Source organism: Lipophrys pholis, assembly GCF_963383615.2.
Source record: "Lipophrys pholis genome assembly, chromosome: 2".
Lineage (NCBI taxonomy): Eukaryota > Metazoa > Chordata > Actinopteri > Blenniiformes > Blenniidae > Lipophrys > Lipophrys pholis.
Window position 1 is genome coordinate 30,522,180 of NC_137636.1, and position 24,277 is coordinate 30,546,456.

The 24,277-nt window shown below is 42.2% G+C and overlaps 1 protein-coding gene across 4 annotated transcripts in view; it reads left to right on the forward strand.

Moving 5' to 3' along the window:
- chd9 (chromodomain helicase DNA binding protein 9) overlaps positions 1 to 24,277 on the forward strand; it is a 78,502-nt gene that overhangs the window by 42,675 nt on the left and 11,550 nt on the right. For all 4 annotated transcript variants that reach the window (XM_080493440.1, XM_080493442.1, XM_080493441.1 and 1 more), the window contains 20 exons: positions 875 to 983; positions 4,167 to 4,313; positions 6,166 to 6,234; positions 6,456 to 6,511; positions 7,193 to 7,310; positions 7,640 to 7,726; positions 8,036 to 8,173; positions 9,343 to 9,464; positions 10,793 to 11,036; positions 13,537 to 13,713; positions 13,824 to 13,967; positions 15,101 to 15,356; positions 15,548 to 15,758; positions 17,084 to 17,279; positions 18,769 to 18,951; positions 21,163 to 21,351; positions 21,461 to 21,571; positions 22,187 to 22,386; positions 22,478 to 22,677; positions 22,829 to 22,988. In XM_080493440.1, the coding sequence (XP_080349566.1) occupies positions 875 to 983; positions 4,167 to 4,313; positions 6,166 to 6,234; positions 6,456 to 6,511; positions 7,193 to 7,310; positions 7,640 to 7,726; positions 8,036 to 8,173; positions 9,343 to 9,464; positions 10,793 to 11,036; positions 13,537 to 13,713; positions 13,824 to 13,967; positions 15,101 to 15,356; positions 15,548 to 15,758; positions 17,084 to 17,279; positions 18,769 to 18,951; positions 21,163 to 21,351; positions 21,461 to 21,571; positions 22,187 to 22,386; positions 22,478 to 22,677; positions 22,829 to 22,988 (3,117 nt within the window). The remainder of the gene's footprint in view (positions 1 to 874; positions 984 to 4,166; positions 4,314 to 6,165; positions 6,235 to 6,455; positions 6,512 to 7,192; positions 7,311 to 7,639; positions 7,727 to 8,035; positions 8,174 to 9,342; positions 9,465 to 10,792; positions 11,037 to 13,536; positions 13,714 to 13,823; positions 13,968 to 15,100; positions 15,357 to 15,547; positions 15,759 to 17,083; positions 17,280 to 18,768; positions 18,952 to 21,162; positions 21,352 to 21,460; positions 21,572 to 22,186; positions 22,387 to 22,477; positions 22,678 to 22,828; positions 22,989 to 24,277) is intronic.

Sequence of the window (24,277 nt, forward strand, 5' to 3'; positions counted from 1 at the left end):
ATTTGGGCTCAATTGCTCTGATGTCCTTCCACAGTTAAAGCATGTTTTGGCTACACAGTGGTGTCGTTTTTGAGCTTAATCGGTGACTCTAAAACGTCTGTGATTCTGTGTTTGTCTTGTGATGGACTGGCAACCTTTCTAAAGTGTGCTTTGGGATAAGCTCGAGCGTCCTGCAACCCTCAGTTGGAAAAAGCGGTTCAGAAGAATGGATGACTGTATGAGTGGATGGATATTTGACCAGCTGAAAACCTGCACTCATATAGGAACTGTGTGAGATAGCCAGCAGAATTAATTCCTAATATCCATACAGCAATAAAGAATAAAGCAGATCTGAATCTATATGTCATGTTTTGTTTTCTTTAAATATCGTTAAAGAACATCTTCGGCGTTTGAACTGTGTAGACATTTGCTTCTTTGTGCAGCGAGCAAGCCCTCAAGGTTTGCTTGGTTTGCAGCAGAGTTATGAAGGCGGCGTTCACGCGTCTATAAATGAAATGCACCAACAAAGCAATCCCACGAGTTTGTTTTAATCAAACTACTGTATATCCACCATGTGTGAACACACTATTAAAAGCAGTTTCCAAAATGTGTTTCTTTGCCTTCTGTGTCTCACCTGATCTCGACGTGCAGCACTGGGAAAAGAAATAAAGAGACGTTGATGTGCTCACACTGTTTAAAGAGCACATTTCTGTTCAGTGCAGAGGCTTTCCGACACCAGAAGGAAACATGAGATTCTCCTTTTTACCAATCTATCAAGACTTTTGATTTGATGTTTTCTGCTCAGGCTTTGTAAACCAAACGGCACTGAATATTATGTCCTGGAAGGAGGTTTTTCTATTCATTGTGTTCATGGTTTTTATTTTTTCTCCCTCAGGAAAATTGTCATCAAGATTGGAAAGAAGAAGAAGCGAAAGCCGGAGTCGTCGGAGGAGGAGTCGGATGATGATCCTCCTCCTCGACACAGCTCCAAGGACGACGACTCTGTAAGTCACACTATTTATTCACACTCGTCACCCCGAAATGAACACATACAGACGATTATTATTGTATCTGGAGCTGCAATGCTTCAGAATCCTGTATGACACGGAACTTCATCAAATTGAAATGTGAAACCCAACCTGCGAGGCAACACTTGGATTTCAGGTGGGAACATTTGTGCGTGTTAATGTGGCGTCACAGTGAAATATGTATTTTAATGGCCTTAGTCTGTAACCGTTCTTCTAAAAGTGCATTCGTTCTGTGGCGTCCTCGAGTTCACGCCCCCGCTGCTAACTCTTCACTTCTTCAGTTTGAGTTTAGAAGACGCGTCTCTGTGGCTCGTGCAGAGGTCGGCTTTCTCACGTTCTCATCCGTGTTGATGGTCGCGAAATCTGACAGCAGCGAGCTATTATCCAGGTCAAAGTATTAACAATCGCACCATCAGCACTGGAATTTGAACTCCTAATTGCACATTATATTGTGTTCCACTTTATTCATAATTATTAATCTGAAAATAAATGCATTTGCCAAAGCAGCCAGTGAAATTGAAATATCCCTTCGTTGTTGTTTTGTATTTTTCTCCAAATCTGGAGTAATCACAGCCACAATTCTTTCTCCACATGAATATATAATTGAAAATTAAAGACTGATGAAGTTGGGATTATTTATGTTAAGAAGACAGGACGTGCTATGAGTATCCATTACATCCTTATGAAATGATTGAAGCTGCCTCACATTAATGGACGTGTAGTCATAGATTACCAAACTATGAGGCAAATAACAGCAGTCGAAAACAAATGGCCTGTTAGCCAATATTAAAAATGTCGCCATAAGTCAGGTTATTTGACAGTTGTAAGTGAAATATACAGAATATAAATGTGAAAGCTTCTAATGTAATGCAGAAAATGTTCATTTATTACATTGCTCAGCAAAGCAGTGATCGTTTGATGGAGTATTTCTTCACTGTTGAACTTATTAAGGGTTATTCTGGCAAAAGACACAAAAGTACACAAAAGAGTTCAAATAGGTAAGAGTGCTTTTGTCTGGTTTTATGCTTTTAACATGCATCATGTATCAGTTAGGCCACAAACACACTATTCTTTTGTGAGGTGTTGTCACAGGAGGTAAGTAAAGCATTTAAAACTGATATGATTACTCAGGCGTCTGTACTTCACTCCAGTACTTTCTCTTACTTCTCTTCTGTCTTCTGGATGAAGCAGAGTTACAGTGAAGGGATCAGTAACAGTTTCCCATACTGATTCTGCAAAATTGGAGAATTTTGAAGTGATCTTAATGACTGATGGATGTTATATTAATGATAGTTGAATGCCAAGACTTCCTGTCTCCATTCAAATAATTAAAGCCTTTCAAAGCCTTTATTTGCCATCCTGCCAGGTTATTTCTTGACTTTCTAGTTGGCATATAATTTAGACTGATCAGGATTATAGTGAAAGACCATGAGAACCTTTGTCGAATCTGGTTAGTGCCAAGACTCACGTCGATGAAAATCAGGCATAAAGTTGGACAAATTCATACATAAAAACGTGTTATTCCATTTCAAATCAAATTAAACCTAAATCACAACCTTTTATTCAGAATCAATAGAAGAAAAAAAGAGTATTTAGGATAAAACGTATAAAGTAAAGGTAAAATAAATAAATACTGTTTACTCACAGTGAAGCGAAAAGTATTTTTTTTTCTTGGTTACTTTCCACTTCAGGTTATTCGGCTGTGACGTTTACCTGTTTTAAGCTCACTTGTTCACTCCAGAGTAAACTACTGCTGCCTGCTGATGATCGACAGCCAAACCACAACACCGTTAGGACTGTTTTCTCCTGACTCGTTTTGACAATAAAAAGAGGGGCCACCTCTGTAGATTTATTTATTTTTCTTCAGTAGGAGTTAAAAGACAGCTCTGTGTTAAGCTCTCCTTCTGCAGACTGACAAATTACCTGATCTGCTCAGAGTAGCATGACGGAACGAGAGGGGATGACAAGCCACTTTGTCTCCTCCCTCGCTCCCCCCTCTCTTTTCAGTCCTATTCGGACTCCATCCTATGGTATAATTAGGCTGGATAAATGGCGCCCCCGGCCTTAATTAAAAAGAGTCTGCTGATGACTCATTTAGGGTGATCCTGTGGCAGAAGTGGAAGCAGCGTAGCCGACAGCCAGAACAGAAGTGCGGCCTCCTCGGGGGTTCGGCCGTGTTCTCGTGGCATGTGGCAGGTCTGACTTCCCCGGCTCCTGGTCAGCTCGGGGGTTGGTGGATGTGAGGGTACATCTCCACAGGGATATTATACTGCACACCTAATTAACTTTGGCTCAGTGGCATTTATTCCTAATTAACTACATATTATCATTAGGAGAGGCTCATGTATTGATGCAGGATACAGCAGCCCACGCATATGATAATTATAAAGGCTTGACAGGAAGGAAAAGAAAGAGACTAGGTTTCAAAGTGCTCTTTCTCCCTCTTTTTTTTTTCTCTTAGAAAAAATTACATGGTTGTTGTTGTTGTTGTTGTTGTTGTTGTGTGTATTTCCTACAGGGTTTAGTGAAATTTAAAGAGGTCTGTCTGGGTAATGTTAAGTCATGACCTGCAGCATTGAGGAGCCAGTATTATCATTATAAATGTAAGAGAATATGAATTTTGAATGTTCATCATTCATGATTTCCATCAGCTGGCAGGAAGCATGTTAATAAAAAAATAGACATGATCAATAACTTGTGATAATTTTACATGTGTTTCATCGAAACACTCAGGGATTAACACGGGCGAGCGGACTGATTGATAACTGCTAGCAAAATGTCTAAACATTGTTGCTTCATTTACTTAAAGAGAAGAATTTATGTTCGCCGAGAGCGGCCAGACACGCAGATCCTTGATAGTAAATCATGAGTTCTGATGAAAAGAACACTGTGTTTCTTCTTGCTTCTCTCTGGGGATTACGGCCATGCTGAGGTCACTTCAGTAATGCACACGCATCCAGGAATGACACTGTTGCTTTATACTAACACGCAGCAAGAAGCACTGGTTCGGCACAGCGGCGAGGAATACTCATCTGCATAATGAGGAGCCAGTAGGAATGAATTCAAGACGATCCATAGGCGGATAAACGGCTCGCGCAGCGTCTGCTCAGTCCGGATCGATTTCATAAATGTGCTTCTATTTCAATCTGTCTTTTCTAGAAGCGGCGGTCCAATCGCCAGGTGAAGAGGAAGAAATATGCTGAAGAGCTAGAGGCCCGGCTGTCGGATGAGGAAGTCAAGGTGATAGTCAAAGCCAAGAAAAGCAACACTGCGGCATCCAAGGAACCTGCTCTTCAACTGTTTGTAGTAAGTAACTCTGCCTTGAAGTCCCTCGCAGCTCAGAAGCTAGTTTGAAAATAAAAAAGAGAAAAAAAAAGGAGGACATCGACAGAATTAACGGAAAAATACAGCTCCGGAGCGCAGAGTGGGGCCGTATAAATTTCATCGCTGATAAATCTTTGCGATGTTTGTTGACTTACAAGGGGGGGGGGAAGGGGGGTTGTGTGTGGCAAATGGTCCACATAAATATTGTTAAGGAGACCTCACTCGCACGGCGAAAAACCACCAACACATTCTGCCCAAGAGTAACGGGACTACAAGCTTTGTGAAGTGCAGAACAGCCTGTTCTTCTCACCAACACATTGTGACGAGCTACCCAGGACCCCTGCAGTACGCCCGTACCAAGACTGAAGACGCATCTTCACTGCCTGTTTTCAACTGTTTGGATGCAACAGCCGAGGAAATTGGAGAGGCGTACTGTGAAGACGGACCCGCTCCAAAACATTGTTCTGGAAGTACTGTACAAATATTGCACACTGGCTGCCATTTTCTAAGTCTCCCTCTTTCACTTTCTTTTGTAAAAATCCACGCTCACAAATTTGCAATCGGCATTTACAGTCTGCAATCCTTCCTTGGGTATCTATATAATTTGGGCGTTCGGAAAAGACAGCTTTACCCTCTGGAGGATTGTTGGGAAATATTTTGTATTTCTTTGCCAAAAATAGAGCAGAACAAGCTCGAATGATAATGCACCGTAATTACAAACATGTTTAGACACACCGATTATTTCCTTTTTTTTGTCAATGATTGTCAGCAAAAAGAATTACAGCTTTGAATTTCAAATAGTAATAACTTATTTGTAAGGAGCATGCATTTGCTGTGTTTCCTAAACAAAAATGACCAAATCTCCTCTGCCGACACCAAACAGCTTCTCGTAGCTGGCGACTCTTTATTTATTGAAATGTAAAAAAAACAACCATATGGGCAATTTAACAGTTATTCACTTAACAGGAAGCTCAGTTGAAGGTAGAAGAGCCATAAACAATACTCCTCCTCCTCTTCTTCTTCATTTTGGTCTCTCAGACACAAACAACGCTCCTGAGCTCATCCCTCAAATAATCAAAGACGTTGAGGTCAGGTCTGCTGGCAGGTCATTCATCCTCTTCACTCACAATATGGAGGAAGTCTGATAAACCTCGCTCTGCACTGGAGGACACAGTTTGATCACAGACAGTGATTTATGTGTACTTTTTTTTAATATTTAGTTTTCAGGTTAAACCAACAGATAGCAAAACAGAACATGCGAGCTCAGACAGCGACCAACTACACATTGAAGATTCTGACAGAAGGACGAGTTATACAAGTACTCATAGGTACAAATATTAATTACTGGTTAATACATGATAAACACGAGATGGAACAATTTCACGTTCACACTAGTGTGGAGCCTACATCTTCGGAACGGGTCTCATCAGAACTGATATCTCCGTATTGAGAGATTCCTCTCAGACACCTGAATAATCAATCAACAGCAAACAATATATCAGTGAAGAAGACTTTCCAGATTGTTCATGATCACAACTCACTTCCTCAGGTCTGATGCTCATCCTACAAATGCATATTCCTTATAACTGCATCACCATTTAAATTGCAAACAAACATACATAGAACAAAGAATTATACCAAACACAAATTTCCTCACTTTTTTGGGGGGGGGGGAGATAGTTGTCTGTATCCATCCGTGAAAACACGCACTCACACACACTCACACACACACACACGCACACCACTGGCAAAAACATCCAAGAATATGAGATTGGAAGAAAAATACATTATAGGTGATCAGTGTAATTAAGCCTTAATGGTTTTGTGTTCGCAGGAGAATCCCAGTGAAGAGGACGCTGCAGTTGTTGACAAAATTATGTCGTCTCGTGTGCTTAAGAACGAGGTAATTAATATTGAGTGTCACTGGTTTCATTGATTTAAAAGTAAATTGCTGTACAATTATGATGAGAATTGCCTTTGAAATGAAGTTGCTCCATGGAAACTATTTGTCTGATAGATCGTTTGTGCAATATATTATTTAAGATGTGTTTTTTTTTTGTTTTTTTTTTGCAGTGTTATAAATCAGAGTCGTTTTGCTGATCACATTAACCTTTTACTCTGCAGGTCTCTCCGGGAGTGGTGGTGGAAGTGGAGGAGTTTTTTGTAAAATACAAAAACTAGTAAGTTTATTGTTCAGTCATAACAGAAAGTGTTTGATCTGCTCACAGACACTTTTTGAGAAATTTATGTCTCACTGATCTTCCTAAATTACAACTAAAAACTTTTTTTTTTATCTAAAATTAGATAATGAAAAAAACAAACACGAGAAAGCAGATGTCTTGAAGGCTTTGTGAAAATTGTACAAACATCACAGATGTCCTCAGGACAGCTTTCAGTATTGCTACTTGTGTTATCATCTCTTGTTAAATCAGGAACGGTAATAAAATAAAAAAAATCAGCTCTGAATGCAAATCATCAGGTTGAGAGTTTTTGAAAATGGGTATTTAGACCAGACAATTAGTCGTCAGCCAGATCTCTGTCAGTACTTCTTACCTAGATGATGAAACGGATCAAAAATGTCACAAATGTACTGAGGAGATCAGCTAACGGCTCTGTGACCACATCTGCAGCCTGCCATCACACCAGCACGGCTCACTACTTGCCCCAGATGTTGTCCAGAGGCAACATTTCTCTGCTGTGTCTGATTTTGTGTGTGTGTGTGTGTGTGTGTGTGTGTGTGTGTGTGTGTGTGTGTGTGTGTGTGTGTGTGTGTGTGTGTGTGTGTGCGTGTGTGCGTGTGTGTGTGCGCGTGTGTGTGTGTGTGTGTGTGTGTGTGTGTGTGTGTGTGTGTGTGTTGTCAGCTCCTACCTACACTGTGAGTGGGCCACAGAGCAGCAGCTGGTGAAGGACAAGAGGATTCAGCAGAAGATCAAACGCTTTAAGATAAAACAAGCACAGAGGGCGCTCTTCTTCGCGGATGTAAGTCTGTGCACCTGTGACCTGTTGTGTATGGTCCCCGCGTGGACAAAATGCTACGAGCAGCGGCTTTAGGTTATATCACTGAGTGTGTACTTGGCCCGGTGTCACCGATATGCAACAACCACATGTGAATGTATAAAGCAGTTTTTGTTTGGTTTGTGTGGGCAGACACGTCATGTATTTAAATGTCTTCATGGGCTCAGTACTGATGTTTATCTCCGTTTCCAGATGGTGAGTGGGCACTTAGGTTGATTCTCTCCTTTTCTTATCTCTCTGTCTCTCTCTCCCTTTCTCTCTCTCCCTTTTGTCTTCCTCTGTGCGTCTCTCAGATGGAGGAGGACCCGTTTAACCCTGACTATGTCGAGGTAGACAGAGTGCTGGAGGTGTCGTATTGTGAGGACAAAGACACTGGCGAGGTAAAGGGAATTCTCTTTCATTTCCTAATTACATGTATGCGAAGTATGCGTCTGGTTGGCTTTCCTGAACATGCTTCCACCACACTCCTCTCACCCAACCCTCCCTCCATCTTTTTTTTTTTTTTCCCTCCTCTCCGTGTGGTTTTATTCCTTTCAGTACATTCTCCAGTCTCGCAATGCCTTTGTATCTTAGAAATGCCCCAAGGCCATCCTAATGGGCTTCCTCGCAGCCTTTCTCAACATTATAAAAGCAAAGCTTGGCCTCGCTCTTCGTCTTTTCCAGCGTTAATTCTCCTCTACCTGCTGCAGGAAGTGGTGTACTACCTGGTGAAGTGGTGCTCTTTGCCGTACGAAGACAGCACCTGGGAGCTGAAAGACGACGTAGATCAGAGCAAGATTGAAGAGTTTGAGCAGCTGCAGGCAGCCAAGCCAGACTCTCGCCGGGTGGTAAGCCGATCCCCACCTGCATTCCTCAGTTAACACCGTGTTTCTCTTTTCCCTCCATTGTGCTCAGACACCGTGGTGCATATATATATATATTTGTTTTCTTTTTGTTGCCAGTAGTTTGAAGTGCTAATAAGGGTGCTCAGTGGTAGATTCTCTGTTGAGCAAATGTTTGTTTTACACTGCACCTTCAAACATTTACTGTATGGTGAAATTAATTGGCAGCATCAGCCAGACATAAAACACACTTAAAAGACAAACGTCTGCCGTCAGTCACTTCACAATCAGTGATCAGTTTCTCTCTTGAAAAGACTAAAACATTATGTTGTTATTAAAGGCTTTTTTTCTCCCTTTTTTTTTAATGGAAGTGAACAAATAATCCACTGAGTTTAAACAGAACAAAGTTCAACTCTTTGTTTTCCATGAGGCATTAAACATGTTAGAAGTTTAATTCAGCCCTCAAACACTCTGTAAATTATACTACTAAGACTCTCTGCACCGTGCCATCTGTCCTCGCTGTGTTTGCTCTCCTGTGCAAATCTACTTTTAGCATCGCTGTTATTTTTGTTTTTCTCAACAGGTCAGTCTTTTCGTCTATAAGTACTTAAGGCCTTTCAGTGTAAATGACAGTAGTTGACACTGCATTATTTAGGTGCTACTGTTATGAGAGTGTGAGCTCGCTGCTGCCTCCGTCTCTCCTTATTCTTCTTTATTCGTACAGCTCCGTGGCATGGCAAGATAAATACCGGTGTTGAAAGTACTTTGGATTGTAGAGATTTAACTGGATTTTTATTCACATTCAATCAAAGTCATTTGAAGGGTATTCTTTTCCGTGGTCAAGGAACTTCTTATTTTCACTTTCAGCCTCCCTGTTCAACAGGCCCTTTGTCCATTTTCATTGGACAGTCTTTCACTTTATACATCTGACAAGCATTAGAAACAATGAAGTATACACAAATAAATCGTGTATTTTTGTTCCGATTCATTTAAGCTGAAGTCAGTCTTGATTTTTGGAAGCAATACGATCCTAAATGTTACCTCAAACCTAAACTCCTCTGCCTGCATTGAAAATGTGAGGTGTGGAAAGAAACAAATGCTGAATACACAAGCTAGAAAAGTTTTCGATTTTTTTATTCACTTTTCACTCTCTTTCTTTAATTTGTGTCCCTCAGGAGCGACCTCCTGCCAATCTGTGGAAGAAGAGGGAACACTCGAGGGAATACAGGAACGGCAACAGCCTCAGGGATTACCAGCTAGAAGGAGTCAACTGGCTCCTCTTCAACTGGTACAACAGGTCAGTTTGAACACCGGGTAAATGCCTGTACAGGCCTACAGTGGAGACAGTGATCCACAGCAAGACGTTTTTACACCAAATGACCTTCCTGCATGAGGCCTGTACATACTGAGGAATAACCCACAGTCCATATCAACCACTTATACTGATTTGTCATAGTGATAATATTCAGTTTTGCATGATTTGATGAACTAATTGTTTTGTGATGCAGTTTGTGGTGCTTTTGTTTTGCTTTATACTAAGAGGTGTTGATGACTTCTGTGGTTTCCTGCTTGTGATGATAATTGAAGGCTAAATAGCAGAAACATCCATCAGTACATTAGATTGATTTTTTTTATTTATTTTTTCCCCCTATGCGCACATTTTGTATTTCAAGAGGAATCCTCCGGCTGCATTTGCGACTGCAGATAATGAATAATGAATGACATATCCTGTTCTGTATCCCGTGTGTGTGTGTGTGTGTGTGTGTGTGTGTGTGTGTGTGTGTGTGTGTGTGTGTGTGTGTGTGTGTGTGTGTGTGTGTGTGTGTGTGTGTGTGTGTGTGTGGTGTGGACCACACCGAGATTGGGCGGTCTTCACATTATTTGGTCGGGCCCTTTGAGGAGAGTCAAATTTCCTGTCGAGGTGCACACTGCTGCAACAACAATTGCTTTTCTTCGCCCACATTCACAAAAAGAAGCGGTGCACAGTACATTTGGATGGTGTCAGTGCGCTCGCATTAACCCTGGGAATTGCTTTTGTTATGTGCGAGCATGCAGGAGTTTGTGTATGCCTACGCAGAGAGATTCATCAAAAGTAGAGAGCTGCTTAAGAGGCCAGTGGGAATATCTGCACATTGCAATTAGCATCAAGACATAATACCCCCACCCACTGGACAGCTGAAGAAATGGTGTGCCGGAGTAAACCACGCAGCCAAAAGCACTTGCATTTGCCATTATGTTGTATGATGTTGTTTTTTCCTCCGTTGTTTGCCGTGTATTTCTTTAGTATCATGGGATTTTTGCATTTACTTGTTTTGCTCGCCTCCTGATTCGACTGCGACTCCACTTCGTGTACAAGCCGAGGAAATATTACAAAAAAGATTCCTCATGATAAATTCACACCACCCTGTCTCAGAGATATGGAAACATAATGCGTCGTGCTGCAGCCCGGTTAAACATCCTTACCCCCCAGATTTACACTCCAGAACACCATCTTCATATTTGTACACAAATGTAACCCTGTGGCTTCACAACTGTCTTTGTTTTCTTCTCACTCTATTTTTTTTTTGTACCCCGCCTGTCTCCACACCTTTTCCTTTCTAACCCTCGCGGCTTGCATGGCGACAGACGGAACTGCATCCTGGCAGATGAGATGGGCCTGGGAAAGACGATCCAATCCATCACGTTCCTGGAGGAGATCCACCGTGTCGGCATCAAGGCGCCCTTCCTCATCATCGCCCCGCTCTCCACCATTGCCAACTGGGAGCGCGAGTTTCACACTTGGACCCACCTCAATGTTATCGTCTACCATGGAAGCATGGTCAGCAGGCAGATGCTCCAGCAGTATGAGATGTATTTCAGGGATGCACAGGTAAATAAGCGCTGCGCATGGTTTTTTTTATATTCATAGTCTGCAGATGATCAGCTCATAAAAGCTGTTATATTTAAATTTTATAAATAACTATGATAATTTATGCAATATGAGATCTTCCAATTCTAATATTTCAATGTGGTGGCTTTAATGTGTTTTATATATCAGCACAGGACCTCTTATTTATTGCTTTGGCAGAGTACAGCACATGCCTTATATTATACAACACAGTTTTTTCTTGTTCTCGAAAAACATAAAGGCCAGCCCATGGTGTGGATTAGCACTTTCACCTCATAATGAGAAAGTCCAAATGTTTGAGTCTGATTTGCACTTGAAGGCCTTTCTGTGTGACTAGCATGGCCTTGTTGTGCGTGAGTTTTCTCTGGATACCTTGGTTGTGTCTCACAGTCCCAAAATGTGCATTTGAAGCTAATTGGTGACTATAAATTGTGACCTTTCCTGGTTCAGTGGGTGAACACCACTGGTACAGCTGAGGTATTCATATTTTTTTAATTGTATCCTGCATGGCCTGTAGGCCATCAATTCAAACCTGCCTTGATAAGATGCCTGACTGCCACCCTTCCTTCTTCCTCTGACGTCAAACAGAGCTTGTTCTGCTCTACCAAGGACGTCTCTCTCTAAATGTGTGACTGTCTGTCTCTCGAGGCTTGTAATGTCATGGATTAGTAAACCTGTTCAGTGCAGCTGGGGTCTGGTGTTAGTGACTCTTAACTTTAAATGGGATTGAGCAATATAGAAGGAAAGAGGAAAAAAAACCTTAAATATACTTTTGAGAAATGCACAGTTAGTTCATCAGTGGATTTTCACCTCGTTAATTTGTCAGATGTAAGTGCAACAATTGGCCCTAAGTGATGTGTCTATGTGTGGTTGTGTGCAAGATATCTGTCTACACAGTCGCTGTTTTGGCTTGAGAATAGCCTTGAGGAGCCAGACTAGCATTAGTTGCTAATAGACGGGGCTGACGTCCAGCTTGTTTCACTTATTCAACACAAAGAGGCTCATGAGGCTTCAGAGGCCTTTTGGTTCATTCCGACACCCGCAATCATTCCCGTTTGAAGCAGAAAGCACCACTGCCGGGCTTACCTTTAGAGTGGTAAGCAGTGATTCACTTCGATTAAAATAATCACACGGCCTTTCAGAAAACAGCGGCACTGTGTCAGCAACATGAAATCCTGTGAGTAATGTAATGATACGTTTCAAAACGGGAGGCCCGTTTACAACATTAAGAGTTGGATATTGAAAAGCCAGGCAGGGCTTGATTACCATGTGCACCACAAAGCCCAGATACAGTTGAAAATTCGGCAGCTTATGCAGCCGGATCACTCACCGCGAGGTTACAATCAAATCCACCTGTCGGGAGTTGGACGATAGGGAAGAAAAGAAAGAAGCATGGGAAAAAAAACATTGTAAGACCGAAAACAAACACATCTGTTCATGAGGCCTACCTTGTTCGCATTGAGATAAAGATGTGTTGAGAATCCAGAAAGCTGAAATTCCGACAATATGTAGGCTGCGAGGTAGTTAGTGAGCCTTGGGAAGAGGCTTTCTGCGGCTGGCAGGCCATGTGATGTGTCACAGCAGGCAGTTAGGACCTCTTAGTATTCAGACGAACCGTAGGAGGAATTAAGGCGGGCGAGAGCAGAACAGAGCGAAGCCGCCACCAGGCTGTCTCCCAGGCAGCCTGTGATGTCACAGCAGCCCCCAAGGGAAGCTCGCTCTCTTGTCAGCGCTGCTCAGGCATATCAGAGAGAGTGGCTCCTCTACAGCAGCAGTGTTGGCTGGCTGGCTGTGGGAGGGGGATGTTACTGGATAACCGAGTATCCCTGGAGGGCTGTTGTCAAGGCAATAGATACAAATGGAGAGGCGGGGTAATGCAAAGCCTCCCCAGACAGACAAACAAATAAACAAACAAACAGCATGACGACTCACAAACAGGTGCTGGTTCTACTGTAGACTGCTGCATCGCAGACTTGCAGACTTAGATCCTCACTGCTGATGTATGCATGTATTGATAGCGTTTAATTTTATAATGCATTTACAATTCCAGTAATACATTATAGTCCGATGCTCTGGCAAAATTATGCATTTTACTATATGGAATAGTACAGATTCTGCTTGACATGTATATTATAGTCTGTTACAACAAAGAAGAGTGTGTTTTCACTGGCGTCTTCTTCAAGCCGAAGACATGCTTGTTAAGTTAACTGCTGATTTTGAAGTGCCCGTAGGTGTGTGTTTGTGTATTTTCGAGTGTAGACTGTGGATCTTTGTGTGTTAGCCCTGTGATGACCTAGTGATCAGTGTCGCACCAAACTTGACATAGTTGTCTGTTGAAGATGAATAGACATCCAAATAAATAAAGAGGTTTTGTCGTTTCATCTTGATTTGCTTCGCTTTATCAAACAGAGATCATTTATTGCCCAAGATAAACACGTTGCCTGTGAAGTCTCTTACCATCTCCCCTCCTTTCTGTTCTCAGGGCCGTGCGATACGAGGTGCCTACAGGTTCCAGGCTGTTATCACCACGTTTGAGATGATCCTGGGAGGCTGCCCTGAACTGAACGCCATCGAGTGGCGGTGTGTCATCATCGACGAGGCCCATCGTCTCAAGAACAAGAACTGCAAGCTGCTAGAGGGCTTCAAGCTCATGAACCTGGTAAATAAACCCTCAGCTGTGAAAGTGAATCGTCTCATGATGTTGGTAGTTAGAGAAAAGACCGAGACGCGAACCGATGCTGAATGTGAACGCTCATCTCGTCAACTCAGGAACACAAGGTCCTGCTGACGGGCACTCCTCTACAGAACACTGTTGAAGAGCTCTTCAGCCTGCTCCATTTCCTGGAGCCGGCACGCTTCCCCTCTGAAAACACTTTCATGCAGGAGTTTGGAGACCTCAAGACTGAAGAGCAGGTATGTTTTAGTGTCAGAGCGGACATGCTGTAAGATGATCTCATCAGTCAACAGAGATCTGATGCTTTTTTTTATTTTATGGCCTTGATGTCAAATAAAGACTTCTTTCCATGTTGTTGAATCATATGTAATAGCAGGAAATAGGACATGGTCGCACACAGTGTTGCTTAGATATAAGGATCCTTGTGGTGTGGCTGGAGTCCTTGAAGTAGGCCGCCGTGAGACACACAGGTCCAGCGCATGTTGGATTATGATTAGAGATAATGGGTTATTACGGTGCTCATTGTCGGACCTTGTATTGAGGGAACTGCACACAAAAGAGGTTGTTTCACTTCTCATTCTGCAAAGAGCTGCGTGTCATTTCATCGTCAGCCAGCAGAGCTACAGAAATGCTCAAAGGAAAGACCATTAAATCACAACAGAAGTGTGAGGCCGAAAGTTGAAATATTTGGAACAGCCAGTACTCAGCACGTGGTGTTAAATCTAGGAGCCAATGGGAACGTGTAATCCTTTTCATAGTAAAAGCTGCTGGTGCACATAGGAGGAGCATTTTCACCACACTGCAGTTTGTTGTACAGTTTGTGTACAAAGGTAAAAGACGCTGGTTGTGCAAAGCTGGCTCGATCCTCGGGGCGTAGTAGTGACTGAGCTGTGATGTGTGATGTACTGCAGCACTACCCATGATATGGGAATTGTGTTTCTGCATGAAATAAAATACTGTAAATAAAACACTACAGCGGTCTGCTTTTAGCTTCAGCGTCTCATGATTTAGGAGCTTGATTTGATGTATAACTGTGGAAGTGCTTCACGCCAGAATGAATCATCTAAATTATGCAAATAAGTTCTCACAATTCCGCTTTTCTGTACAGTCGCTATAAATGAAAATGATCTACAAGCAACTGCTGATGAGTTATTGTCATACTGTCATGTTGTTAGCGCGGCCATTCTTCACATATTACATGATATCTACTTTTAGTTTTATATGTCAGCCACTCAGTGAGGTTATGAAACACATGCTTGTACACAATATGTGTTCTGTTCAGTCGCATCTTTCACCGCCGTACCAGTGTATTATGGCGCCGGCCTCTGTGCGGTCCTTACTGTAACTGTGTCGTGGTCTCGTTGACTCCCAGGTACAAAAGCTCCAGGCCATCCTGAAGCCCATGATGCTGCGTCGTCTGAAGGAGGACGTGGAGAAGAAGTTGGCTCCGAAAGAGGAGACCATCATCGAGGTTGAGCTCACCAACATTCAGAAGAAGTACTACCGGGCCATCCTCGAGAAGAATTTCTCGTTCCTGTCAAAAGGAGCTGGCCAGGCAAACATGCCCAACCTGGTCAACACCATGATGGAGCTGAGAAAGTGCTGCAACCACCCCTACCTCATCAAAGGTAGGAGGCCGTTCAGCAGCTCACACTGGAACCAAGACACAACTGATGCTTGGACACCTCATCCAATGCTAAACATCTGGAATCGATATGCTTCTTTTATATATGAAATCTGTATAAGTGAATGAAATTCATTGAATTATGTATAACTGTGAATCTCAGTATTGCTGATGTGTTTGTGTTTCCTCCGTCAGGGGCAGAAGAGAAGATCCTAGAAGACTTCAGGGAAGTGCACAGCCCCACTGCCTTCGACTTCCACCTGCAGGCGATGGTGCAGTCGGCAGGGAAGCTGGTCCTCATCGACAAACTGCTGCCGAAGATGAAGGCAGGAGGCCACAAAGTTCTCATCTTTTCCCAGATGGTGCGCTGCCTGGACATCTTGGAAGACTACCTCATTCAGCGAAGGTAGCAAAAGTGTTTGAACTTTGGGAGAATGAGCAGAAGTTTTATGAGTGAAATGGTTGCAAATGGTCAGGTTGTGTGGCACTGCGATGCAGCAGTAGGTGTGTGGCGCATCAAATCAGCACAACAAACCATTTTCCTATCGATATATTCTGCTTGACTTCGAAATAGAAGTTGGTGTTTAGCACCATATGTTTCTCAAGATGCACAAATATTTTAATCACTTCTTTTTAGCACTCTAACTCAGTAACATTGGGTCTAGCATATGGTTCCAATTTTAAAGTTTACAGGCCAATAAATGCGAAATGTTTCACTCACCAAAAAAAAAACAAGAAAAGGGTCTCTGTGGGTATATTTGTCTGGAGTCAGTCTCTACCTTTTTCCTGTGTCTGTCCCCACTTGGAGCCGCTCCTGGCTGCTCACCAGGAGCGTCTGATAACGATGACTGACAATGGTTTGGACTGAAATCAGAGCCATAAAGCCACTGTGTACAAACCCATTCCCAGCTGAAGTACAACATTGCTTTGAGAATCAAAGAATTATGAGCTCTCATCGTACCACCCACCCATGTGTGTCTGGTTCTGTCTCAGTCGGTGGGATCTTGGGTGAAGCCCAAAAGTCTCGTAAAAATCTGAAGCGTAATGAGAGGTCAGGAACGCTCCGCCAGACAATCAGAGAGGAAGATTTACAACCAGGAATTAGGTTTAGGAATTTAGTAATTAAGGATCAGGAATTTATGTCTGTGATTCTCATTTTTATCTCTAAAAACTCCTCTTGTCTTTCTTTCTTTGTCCTTTTATTTAAGGCTCTCTGTTTCCTCCCTTTCGCCTCTATTTCTTCCGGCTCGCTAACAGAAGTGGCCCAAACCTTGAGACTCTTGTAAACATGTGTGGTATTGTGCAGCGCAGACCTCAGACAGGGTTCAGCAGCGGGTTACAGAAGCCCTCGGGGCTCCACCATAATAGACAAGCGGGAGATGCTGTGAGGTTTCTCTTGACTGGAAGTGAATTACCCCGGGGAGGGCAGAGGGTCGGACTGTGGGAGGGGATGAGAATGGACACAAGGATGAAAGAGCATAACCACTGCTGGTAGAAACAGTTTTATCCTTCTGTAGTTCGAGGAGAAGAAGATCACACCATCGGGGGAAAGTCCATAAGTTTGAATTATACATTCAGATGGTTATAAAAAGCATTAAAGTAATCTCAGCACTAAATCAATATTAATCACAAGTCTAATGGTTGAGTAGGGTATGAATATAAGCAAAGTGTCTCTGAATCACTCAGACTCCGTTATGTACATCCATCCAGGTTTATTTGTTGATGTTGCAGGTACTTGTACGAGCGCATTGACGGACGTGTGCGCGGCAACCTGCGACAAGCCGCCATCGACCGCTTCAGTAAGCCCGACTCGGACCGATTTGTTTTCCTCCTGTGCACGAGAGCCGGCGGTCTGGGAATCAACCTCACGGCAGCAGACACCTGCATCATCTTCGACTCTGACTGGAATCCACAGAACGACCTGCAGGTAGGACGCACACGGCGAACCGTGACAGCAGGTTTCACTTTGATACCGCTCAGTCTCAACATGTCTCCTCCGAGTGTCACAACTTCCTGTTTTATTTCAATTTAGAAAAAAAAAAAAAAAAGTCTTCTTTTCAAAATGAAAGCAGCCTGGCGTATGGAGTAATCAATAATGTAATTATGAACAATGGCATAATAGATGTCAGTGATGTAATAATTTTGGCCCTTTTTAATGTAATAATCTGCCAATAATGTAATAAAATTGTTTTAAAACAAATTCCAACCATAATTGAGAAAATCTTGCATAATATGAATCTTTAATGAATGAATATGTAGACTGTCCCATCCACTAGTCCTATCTCTGACACACAAACCTGCAAATAATGTTTTGATTTCAAAGAACTGCAGGTGTATTTATTTATTATTACATTATTGGCTGCAGTTATTACATTTTCAAAGGATTTTTAAATGCTACATTAAATTATTACAATATTGTTTATTACAGATGTTTCACACACTGTTCTTTTGTGTACTCGGTTTCGCTGTAGTCTTACTGTTCAAACACATTTTATAGATGATTTGAATGTCCCACTTATCAGTACTTTTCTATAATATAAGAAAGAACTTTATTGATTCTGGTGGGAATGTTTGAGCAAGACATCCCAAAACATTCAAAGTCATGCAAGAACAGAAACAATAGTTATTATCAATTAGGGATATGCCACTTTATATTGTTCACAATAATACTGGCACAATTACTAAAGTAAAGGAATGAACATGATGATAACCAATATTTCTGATTCGCAGACCTCTTGCAGCCATTCTGCTGTAAATCTTGTACGGGTGTAGCATTAAACATGGCCAAATCTGATATACGTGATTAGATAAATAAAAAAACAATGAATGCAGGCAACTTTCACGCACTGTGGTTCCCACACTTCTTAATATCTGAATCCCATTTTGGACTTTAACAAAGACCAACATTTTTTTTTTGTTAGATGTTTCATATAAACTTCAAATGTAATATTAACAAATCAAATAAAGTGAAAAACACATTACTAGTGAAATATAAAAAGTGCATCATGTCTTACTGTTTTTGTATTGTGTCATTCAGTGCTTCCAAGATTTGTTAAAAAAAAAAAAAATGCCTCTGTGCAACAATAGCTTTTAAAACGCAAGCGGTGCTCTGAAAGAGAGAAAAAACTAACTCTAAGCATGATATTTAGCTTTGCAAAATCAAACAGGGCTTATTTTCCTGGTTGAATCTCGATAAATGTACTGCTATAGATGTTTGTAATTACCATAGATCTATCCGCTCATATAACATCTGCCAGCTCGACTGGCGCTACTCAATTGTCTATATATAAGTCATCTGTTCGCCTGTCGAATCACAGCAGGCCGTCATTTAAAAGCAGGTATCATTGAGTCAGAGTGCAGACGTAGAAACACTCGCAGCTATTTCCATCTCCAGAGCTTCTTCCTGTTCTTCACAGGCCCAGGCTCGCTGCCACCGGATCGGTCAGAACAAGGCAGTGAAGGTGTACCGCCTGATCACCAGGAACTCCTACGAGCGGGAAATGTTCGACCGCGCCAGCCTCAAGCTGGGCCTGGACAAGGCCGTGCTGCAGAGCATGAGTGGTCGAGACAACAGCCTGGGAGGAAGCACCGGGGGAGGGGTACGTTTGACCAGTGTCCAAAAGGCCTGGGACGCAAGTTCTTCAGCAATCTAACAAACACGACTGACGTCAGTTTAATTAATTTAGCCCATCTGAAAAAGACATTCCCTTTTTATTTTTATTTTATTTAACATGAAATGACCGTTCTCACTATAGATTTGAGTTGTCTACGCACAACATGTCAAGATAACACACACACACACACACACACACACACACACACACACACACACACACACACACACACACACAGTGGCGTAAGGTCATTCTGACCTCTTTTTAGTTCATTATTTTGATTTCAATATCTCAAGAAGACACATAGCAATCTCTAAATTTTGTACACAAGGGTTCAGTCGGACTTCAGCATTAACGGGTCAGATTTTGGTGGCTTAAGCGTGGTGAATTTACATTTATCGTAATTACCCGACGATAAGCCACTACTTTTTTCACACGCTTTGGACCCTGCGGCTTAAATAATGACGCGGCTAAGTTATGAATTTTGAAGGGTTAATGGGCTTCGTGCCAATACATGGGTGATGCATTCAGGTGCATCACGTAACTTTTATTTTATTTTATTTTATTTTTTTTAATCTGGTGGGTACAGCTTATATTTAGGTGCGCTCAATAGTCTGGAAAATGACGATATATATTTTCTATCAAACCCCTCAGCAGGCTATAGACTTTATAGTGGAACTATTGACCACAACTTGATCGGCACAAATTAGGTAGAAATGTGACATAACCGCAATTTTTTAGTTTGTTCTAATTTGAAATCTCTTTAAAAGCTCTTCTTTTCAGTAGTTTAGAGACACTGAAAACAAGCTGTGAACAACCAAAAAACTGCAACGCTGCGTTTAGTTTAAGCAAACCATCGTCACAGTATTACTGGTAAATCGGCTTGGGTCGTCTCTTCAAGAAGCAATATTGAGAAAGAAGAAAAACACTTTCATTTGTTTTAATTGTCGTTACAATACATGAAGTTTGTTGTTTCCCGAGGAAATATTACAGACAACAATGAGACGTCACGCTCGGGAAAACAAACCCCAAAACGTGAAGGTCACTCTCCCAATTTCCATTTGAAGTGTAACCGATCCTATTAGAGTGTAATCTGTTTGTGGAGGAGTGTGTCAACAGTATGTGAAGTGTGTAGGGGGATGCTGAGCCGCAAGCTCGTGTCCTCGTGAGAATTATCTCAACTGGAAGGTTGAGGTATTAGCAGTTCTCCACATCTGGGTCTGATTGATCATATTTACATGTTAAAACAGCTGGGCTCAGATGCGCCTTCGCAGTGAGGATTCAGCAGGTTGTTTCTGTGAATATCGTTTATTGTTGCAGGCGTTTGTGTTCGACATCAAGAAGTTGTTTTTTTCTGCAGCTGTTAAAAGAAGAACTTTGTTGCCAATTCTTTCATTTTTTTTTAATCTTTTTATTAGCTTTTTTTTTTATAAAACAAAATTACAATGTATATAAACGGATGGGTTGAAAAGCAAGAGGGTCATTCAACGTAATGCATGTTGCGGACAACAAAAATAAACAAAGTATCAATATTGAATCAATTGAGCCCAATCTGTTTCTACATCCGAACTAAACTCCATGATTGTCCATTGACCCTTCCCACCCATTAATAAAAACTTAATACAAGACACTACTAGATAAGACAAATAAATAAACAGAATTAGATGGGAGAACCGAGACGTAAACAGTTAGGTCAGAGAAAAAATAACCAAAAACAACAGAAGGAGACATACAGAAAATAGACGAAGGAGGGGAGGGGAGGCATCTAGTGAGTTTCAGGATGATTAGTAGCCAGTTCTCCCATTTAAAAAAAAAAAAAACACGGATGTCATTCGCTACAGTTAATGATATGTTTGCAGATAATATATCTGTTTGGCTCCACTCCTGCAAAAAAAGAGAGAAAACTTCACTCCAAAACAGTTTTCCCACAATTTTCATGGAACATGATAGTGAAATCTTGTGGGATGACCTCTTTTTTTGAATTAGAGTGTTTTTCTATAATGTACACTGGTGTCATGTGACGGTGGACACAATGGCTTTCAGTTAGTTATATCAATGGATTATTATGCAAAGACTGAAGTATTGAAATTGTACCGTGCACTGTGGTCTAACTCAAAATCGATGCTCATGACTTTTATTTTTAACGGGTGGATATTTTCGTGACCCAGACTCTGACTGCTTCTCGTTGCCTCTCAGGCTGTGCAGCAGCAGCAGCTCTCCAAGAAGGAGATAGAGGACCTGCTGCGGCGCGGTGCTTACGGAGCCATCATGGACGAAGAAGACGAAGGAGCCAAGTTCTGTGAGGAGGATATTGACCAGATCCTCCAGCGCAGGACGAAGACCATCACCATTGAGTCTGAGGGACGGGGATCCACATTTGCAAAGGCAAATAATGAAAGATACAAATGTTTTGACTGTTTTAGTTTCATCAATTCATAACACGGTGAATGGAAAACGTCATTATAGCTTGATATGTTATGATGTCGACTTTCAGGCCAGTTTTGTAGCATCCGGAAACCGGACAGACATCTCTCTGGACGACCCGAACTTCTGGGACAAGTGGGCCAAGAAGGCCGACATTGATATGGAAATGGTCAATGGCAGAGTAAGTGCAGCAACCGTCAATTTTAGCTTCTCAGATAAACGCTTAAACACATTATATTAGAAACCAGTAACAAGACATGGGCAACATACGTTAACATACATACAGTTTATTTAAAGATTTAATATCTTCAGTGTCCTCAGCTTATTTTAAAGCCTCTAAACAGCTTGAGAATGACAATGCCCAGTACCATGACTTTAACTGACTCAGTCAGGTCTCCTTCAGCTTATGAACCAGAGTCAGAATGATTTTTATTGCCAGGTATGGGTGTGCAAACTAGATTAGTTTTATTTATTTTTTCCGCAGGATTAATTAAAAACCAGAATAGACAAAAACACTTACATACGAGGACTTAACATTTACAGATATTCACTTATCGCCATAATAGAAAATCTTAGATATACTCCTACAATAGACACACAAATAACATATTATGAGGAATATATTTACAAAGACATATTAAACTATATCATAAATGAAGTCAGGCTGAGCATTGTATTGATGGATTTGACGGAGGAGCCAGAAGGAGATGATACAGGACTTAATATATACCTTGTATTTGGAAAATAGCCTCTGATATTTCTGTTTGCCCCACCACCACCACCACCACAACCACAGAACAGCTTGGTGATCGACACTCCTCGTGTCAGGAAGCAGACGAGGCCGTTCAGCGCCACCAAGGATGAGCTGGCTGAACTCTCCGAGGGCGAAAGCGACAGTGACGAAACCAAACCTAAGCTCAGACGAAACCACGATCGCCTAAACAGCTACGGCCGCACGGAGTGCTTCAGAGTGGAGAAGAACCTGCTTGTATACGGGTGAGATGAATTCATTGAATATGTAAAAAAAAATTTAAATTTAAGAATCTCGATGTGCAGTCTTCTCACTTTTTTTTTCTTGATTTTCCAGATGGGGCCGTTGGAAAGATATTCTCAATCACGGCCGCTTCAAGAAGCAGCTGACCGAGCGAGATGTGGAGTCCATCTGCAGAGCGCTGCTGGCATACTGCCTGGTCCACTACCGCGGAGACGACAAAATCAAGAGCTTCATGTGGGACCTCATCGCCCCCACTGAGGACGGACGTACGAAGGAGCTGCAGAACCACCTCGGTAAGTCTCGCATCAGCAGAGAGACAAAGAGAGAGAGAGAGAGAGAGAGAGACAGACAGAGAGAGAGAGAGAGAGAGAGAGAGAGTCCCTGGTCAGGAGCTGCACTAATGGACTCCTTATCTTTTTTTCTTTCTTTTTTTTTCTTAACCAGGCTTGTCTGCCCCCGTCCCTCGGGGAAGAAAGGGGAAGAAGATGAAGACCCAGTCCAGCTCTTTCGACATCCACAAAGCCGAGTGGTTGAGGAAACACAACCCAGAGCACATGCTTCAGGATGATGGCTACAAGAAGCACCTCAAACACCACTGCAACAAGTAGGCGTGCTCTCACACTTCGTATTGCTCCACAGAGTTTAACCAATGCATTCACTCAATCGAGTTCACGTCAAGTGAGATTACGTTCCTACCCGGCACAGGAAATAAATATTCCTGTCTAATAATAGCGATGGATAAAATGAGGGAACGTGTCCTGTATTAATCATCATTTAGTTTGTTTGCAGCGCAAACGATGTCTAATAGTTTCTTTGCTGGGTTGCTTTATCTCCTGTGGCTGACAGCGTGTGTGTTCCAGTGTCTGTGTTTAAACCTTTATGCTATTATGACAACTGGCAGGTGGTCATTATTCTCCTCTAACAGTGACTGTCGCCATTTATTTTTAATAGAATGAAGCCTAAGTATGTGAAAATACAATTTGCACGTGGCTCAAATTCTAAGCGCTGCACCGCCAAGCCACGGTAATTAGGAAGCACTAAAACGTGTATTGGAGCTGACAGCGTGCTGATTCATTAACGGACGTGCATCACATCAGGACTCGCTGCCTGATAAGAATCTTCATGAGACTTCGGCCCACCTAATGGCCGTCATAGATCTCTCTTATTTACAGCCAGAGGGGAAAAGATGGCTGCTATCAAAACGAGCTCCGGTGAGCTACAAAGCCAAGCAAATAGTTGCTCTTTTTCTCCTTTTTTTTTTTTTTTTTGTAAACCTGGGGCTTGTGACTAAAAAGGGGCTTTGGGTGCAGAGCAGTGCAGCTTCCACAGAAAGTTCTCCATTGTTTCCTTGTCCAGTAGTGCTGAATCCAGGGATTGTCTGATATGTGACACGCTGGGCAGTCGAGGACGTTTAGTCAGCGGGGTTTGCTGACTTGTGCGTTTTCAGTCCGAGGACCTGGAATGTGACTGGTGGGGTGTGTGAGCGAGGCGGGGGATATGCAGCGGCCTCCTTAACCGGGCCACGAATGTAGGACAAAGCTCCTGCACGGAAATGTGAACTACAGAAAATAGTGGAAAACAATTCTCACCAATTTGTCAATAACGTCACCACATCGTGAATCTTGCTCTTTCCTTTATTTCTTTGTACATAGTAGTAAGAAACTGTAATTTTTCAATTCACTGAGAAATTTTGTAAACCATGGTGTGAGGAGTTAGAACTACTACTGAGGAAGAATATCCCCATGACGCTGCTTTCGGATGAGTTTCGTTCTGCGATCAGGATGTGGAGGATTTCGAGCATGCCACTCATACCAGGCATACTTGGCTTTTGTGCTTCTGAAAAACTGCGAGTGACTGGGCAAAACCACATCTTGGCTTCACACACACTCACTC